A 5,732-nucleotide genomic window follows, 5' to 3' on the forward strand; every position below is an offset into this window, starting at 1 on the left:
TGGGATTGAGCTTCCATTGAAAATCTTTTTCCTGAGAGAACCTCCTTGTGTCTATACAGATATCTAGATAAATAAATCTGTATAACAGACTGGAATCTCTTCTTAGAGTTACAAATTCTGAAAGAGGTGTAGCCCTGGGTTATATTGGGAGTAGACCTTACTGTAGCTTTTTCCTACTCCCCCTAGAAAATCCAGAAGAAAGCAACAGTGTGTTCTTTTCATGAAAAAAGAAGATATTATATAGGATAAATCACTCGAGGATCGCAAAAAGGGCAGACAAGAGGGCAGAGGAGAAAATATGGAAGAGTGTAAAAGAAAGTAGCATCTTCAATAGGCAAATGGAGCTACTACAGGGAGGGAGACTTTGGGGGAAAGGGTTTTGTGGGATCTAGATACAAAGGATCTTGGGGAAGAGGATCATTTCAGCTAAAACCAAGTGATGCTAGGAAATGTTGAGTGTAATACTTTAGGTTATTATCATTTGCTTATTATGTGGACAATCCCTTGAGATAAATGATATAGGGGTGCTTTTCTGCCACATCAAAGCAGGTACTTACTAGTTATTAAGCTGATGGATTGATTCAAGGACCTGTATATATCTATATACGGGTATATATCTGTATATATCTCTTCTCCCCTACTTTCCTCTTACCCTCCTTTCTTTTCCCCATACCCTCCTCTCCTCTCCCCATACTTTCCTCTCTCTTTACCCTCTCTTCCCCTCTCCTTCCTCTCTTTTCTCCTCCCCTTCTAGATTAGCTGTCCTATCTTGCCCAAAATGAAAGTACATTGACTTTATTCTAATATTGGTCATCATGGGAACTTTAATTTGCTCCTTTTTTCTGATTTGGGCTAATTCCATCCACTTCAGAATCCAGGGCTCATCTTCCTAGTAGCAGAAAATACAGAAACAGGCTACTGCACCCAGCTATGAAAGTAGTTTTTAAAAAACGACATCCTAGAAATCCATAGTGTTTGTTATGAGAAAGAAAAAATATTATTGAGATCACTCGAGTTTATTAGAAGGTATACAGGCATTAAGTGTAGGTATTGTGGGGCAGGAAAGCAATCAAAACAAAACAAGATTGGAATAACCCAGACAAACAAGAAGCTTTGTAGGATGTTTATCTCATAGACCTCAGTGGCTTCAGATGTTCATTCCCAAGGCATCTCTCTGCAGCATGACCAGCCAGGGACAGGGAGAACAGGAGTCCAATTCAGTCACTTGGAGTGTATGTTTGGTTTGCTTTAGCAATATAGCGGGTTACTGGCACGTAACCATATTCACAGATGCCCTTTTCTAAAATAGTAACAGCCTTACAGTTCACGGTTACATCATCTAGGAGAGAAATGAAGTAGAGATGGTACTTTAAAACTTTTAGAAACATCTCTTAGCCAAAACCCAACTTACTATATGCTTTTTATAGATATCATTTGTTCATTTATATAAATTATATTTATTAAACACCTTATTGGTTTCTGCCTACTCTCCATTTAGCTTTTCCCAAACTCAATTTCCCCCAAATAGCTTATATTCTTCAGGTCTCTCAAATCCCATCTATCACATACCTTTGAAACTTCTGTGCAAACTCTGTAATTGAGCCCCCACCCAGATGCTATTCTTTAGATTCAGTCCTCTCGTTACTCTTTTGCCCCTCCTGTTATTCCCCATCACCCAATCAATACTCATTGTCCTTCCTCATCATATTTACCACCTCTAATCTTTTCTTTTTGGGTAGCCCTCTGCTTGAGATTCCCTTTAGCTGTCTCTCTGTGACCCAGCCTTTACAAATCTTCTCTTACTTTGGCTGCACATGTCCCAGTAGAAGTTCCTTGCACTGTCCCCTGGGCATATACAGGCTTTATATACGTATTCCTTATAAGCACAATTAGTGGCTGAATCGGTCGTAGTATATATTAGCATCTGGGAAAAAAGAAGTGAGAATGTATTAACATTATTATAACTAGGAAGGAAGAGGTGAGAAGAAGAATTAATGGATCTGAAAATAAACAGGCTGAGAATTCATGGATGGAGGGAAAGGAATGAACAGACATCTCTAAAGGAATCATGTAAGCAGAGAAGTTCTGGTACATATCAGGTAGAATTTGACTTATCTTTAATGAAACCTCTTTTCCTCTCTATTAGAATCAGACTCCTGGGGTTTAGGGGAAAGAAAGGGAATAAACTGTTATATGGTTCATATTACATTCCAGGCATGGGATAGGCATTTTCCCAAATATTATCTCATTTCATCCTCACAATAACCCTGAAAAATAGATATTTTTATGTTCCCACACAGCTAGTAAATGTCTGATGTCAGATTTTAATTTGGGTCTTCCTGACTCTAAGCCTAGTGCTCTATCTGCTGAGTGACTTAGCTGCCTTTATGTTATCTATCTGCTTCTAGATGGGAGATTTGATGGGAACAGAGCTAAGTGAGAATTTATTTTTTTAAATTTAATGTTATTTTATTTTCAGTTATAAATTTTCCCTGCCCCACAACTGCTCCTCCACCCATTAAGAAAGCAATAAATACAAACTCATTGCAAATATGAAGTCATGCAAGTTTCTGCATTAGCAATGTCCAGGGGAAAAAAGCAAGAGAAAAAGAAAAAAAAATGATTCAGTCTGTATTCTGAGTGTATAAGCTCTCTATCTAGAAGTGAATAGTATTTCTTATCGAGTTCTTGGGAACTGTGTTGGATCATCTTACTGTTCAGAATTACTAAGTCTTTCATAGTTGATTTAGATGAGAATTTAAAGTCCATTTTGTCCAAATTTCTCATTTTACAAATAATTTATGTCCCTCCTTTTCACATCATCTTCTACTTTCATGATGTGACAAAGGGTGATGGCTGTCTTCTTAGCGTACTTCGCTCCTCAATGACATTAGGTTCACTCAATCGCTCTGGCATGGATTTCTGGACTCTTTATTCCTACTCCTTTGACTTCTGAGATTTCCCTATCCCTTCTTTTTGCTCTCCCAACAAATATTTATTCTTCCTTCTTGTTATCTTTTCCTTTCTTGCTCTTCCCTCCTCCTTTTCCTTCATTTTTCTGAAATCCCCCTCCTTAAAGATACACAAAGTATGTTCCATACTCACTGGCACACATTCTCTTGCTTCAGTTGAAACATTACATCTTACTTCCCATTGTTCACTTCTTTTAACACTTGGTATTGGGCTCATTTTCAGAACAAGTGGCTTCCGGCTAATAATGGAGAGAGAGAGAAGCAGATCAGCTCTGATAGTCCTTATAACCTCTGATAACTTATGGCCTTGGAAAGTGGTCAAGGGATAAAAAGCAAGATGAATAGAGGAGGGAGAGGGTGAAAGATTGAAAAATAAACAGAGAGTTGTCAAGGGCATGAGTGTCTCTTTTTTATTTAGGACTCCAGCATTCCTTAGTCTTGGGCACTAGAAGGAAACTGAGCTCCAGAAAGTCATGAGATGATTATTCATTTGTTGACCAGATTGTAAATACCTTGACCAATGAGTAATTCCCTTCTTTTCTCTTTAGTCCTTAACCGGGGTCCATAGTATCCTGGGAAAGATACAAAATAACCATGGTACCCTGAATTTTAGAGCTACATGGAATACTAGATCACCTTCCCATGCTTTTATTTTGTACAAATGAGGCAATAGGAGCTCAAGAGAGGTGCATCTTTAGCCCTACATATTCCTTAAATATCCATTTTCCTGAAACAAAGCAACTTGCATTTCTGAAGTGTGGTTTTATTTTTCCCTGTGTTAGTTTAATGTTCTTGGGCAAGGGCCTAAAATTTTAATCTTTTGACAAAGTTTAAAAATTTCTGAAAGACTTTGGGAGCAACCTGCAATGAAAAACTACACTTGGCCCCTAGTTAGAAATTGAGAGCAAAGTGTTTCCTGTCATATTTACTCAGCTAGGCACTTCAGGTCACTGGCCTGGGGCATGTGTCTTTGTAGAAAGATTGAAAGTCCTTAGATTTAACCTCCCAATCCTCCAGTCTCTACCTACCACTCTAAGCTGGACCTATAACTTCAGCTGAGATTTGATATGAAAATTCACAAAACCACTTACTTCATTTTGCACAATGATCTGTAACAGTTTTCTCAGCCCATTTTCTGAGGCTTAAGTCTACATGATTGGTGAAGTTTACCAAAAAACACCCAAAGACCTGAAATGGTATTATTTACTTTTCTTACATTTCCCAAATATAACCTAAGAGTTCAAAATTCTTAGCTTCCAAAACTGTAAAATGGAACTAATAATACCACTTACCTCCCAAGGCTGTTTTGAGAATTAAATGATGTAATTTAAAAAGGCTTGCCACAGCGCCTGTCTCATAGTAGTACTTCATACGTGTTTCCTTCCTTCTCAAGGAACTATACTTTCATGTTTTCTGTAACTTCTCTATGGCTATACTGGCCAAAAGGTAATTGCTGACTTAGACAAGATTCTCTTCAGTCCCACTCCATGCAGTTCTGAATCCCTGAGACAGATTTTCACAACAAAAGAGTAGTAGCTAATCCACTGTTGGGAGCTATTGGGAGGCCACAAACCTGAGTTGGTCCCCAGTCATTATATATGAAAAAGCAAACAAACCAGGGATTGCATGAGAATGGCCAGTTTTAGAGTCCAGGTAAACTCAACCCAAATGCCAGCTTTAGTGAGTAAGAACAATTGATTTCTTTTTCCATAGCTCGAGATAAAGAATGGATTAGGAGTGACTTGAAGAGATTCTAGGTGAGATGGAAGTTAAGGCACAGGATAAGAATAAGAAGTTTTTGAGAATAAAGAACAGCCTAAACTTCAGATTTTATCCAGGGAAATCTGCTTCTATGTGGGGCTATTGAGGCCATCAGAGACTAGGCATAGAGTTTCTGGGATTTGGGAAAAAATTCACTCATCTGTGGGGAGAGTAGATTCCCAGTGGGGATACAGAGAATCTGGATATTGGAAGATGGGTACCCAGAGCATGAAATGAATCCCCACAGGAGAGAATGTGAAGTCCCCAGGTTGGGAAATGGGCTTTTCCTGGCAGACAAGGAAAAAGTATCTGTATAAGGGGTGCTTACTTTTTATCATCTTGCCCAATGCATAGTTGTAGGCAGAGCCCCAGGAACAAGGCAGTGAGGCTGCATCTCACTGTTGCTTGGAGAAAAGACATTTTGTAGGGCAAAAAGGGTGACTTCCACGCTAACCAGAGTAATAGCTCAGGACCCCTACTTATAGTGATAAGGAGGAAGGTAGAGAAATGATTTAGAAGAATAAATAACCAACCAGCTTTGCTCTTTTTTTCTTGACTCCTCCTCTTCTGTTCTTATTGCCATCAGGTTTGTTTTTGTAAGGAAAAAATAAGTCAACATACTCTACTGTTGGAAGGGTATTATCCTGAGTAAAGATTAGCATTGGCCTTCTTTATTTCTAAGTATCAGAGAGTCTTTAGGCTACAAGGGACCTTGAAAAACAGAACAACTACTCAGTTACTTCTTGTAAGCTAGGCTTTTCTCCTTTTGTCAATCATCGGAAGATAGAAATGGAAGAGTAGAAAAATCAACAGACTGGGTAGGAAATCTGGGTTTTCATTGTACTCTGCCATTTACTACTTGTGTGATCTTAAAACTCTCTGAGACTCATTTTCTTTACCTGTAAAATGAGGAAATTGGCTGAAGTAAATTCTAAAATTCCTTTCACTTCTTATAGCCTGCAATTTTCTACCCAGGCAGAGATTTTTCTGCCTTCTTTA

At 38.5% G+C, this 5,732-nt stretch overlaps 1 protein-coding gene across 1 annotated transcript; it reads right to left on the reverse strand.

Moving 5' to 3' along the window:
- Positions 1 to 997: 997 nt before the first annotated feature.
- LOC127537954 (prolactin-inducible protein homolog) lies at positions 998 to 5,199 on the reverse strand. The gene is made up of 4 exons (XM_051961326.1): positions 5,062 to 5,199; positions 3,106 to 3,211; positions 1,804 to 1,924; positions 998 to 1,339 (listed from the first exon to the last, which is right to left on the reverse strand). Exons 1-4 carry the CDS (start codon positions 5,151 to 5,153, stop codon positions 1,218 to 1,220), a joined length of 441 nt encoding a protein of 146 aa, XP_051817286.1. The 5' UTR covers positions 5,154 to 5,199; the 3' UTR covers positions 998 to 1,217.
- Between the last annotated feature and the right edge of the window lie 533 nt (positions 5,200 to 5,732).

This window comes from Antechinus flavipes, chromosome 5 (genome assembly GCF_016432865.1).
Source record: "Antechinus flavipes isolate AdamAnt ecotype Samford, QLD, Australia chromosome 5, AdamAnt_v2, whole genome shotgun sequence".
Taxonomy (NCBI): domain Eukaryota; kingdom Metazoa; phylum Chordata; class Mammalia; order Dasyuromorphia; family Dasyuridae; genus Antechinus; species Antechinus flavipes.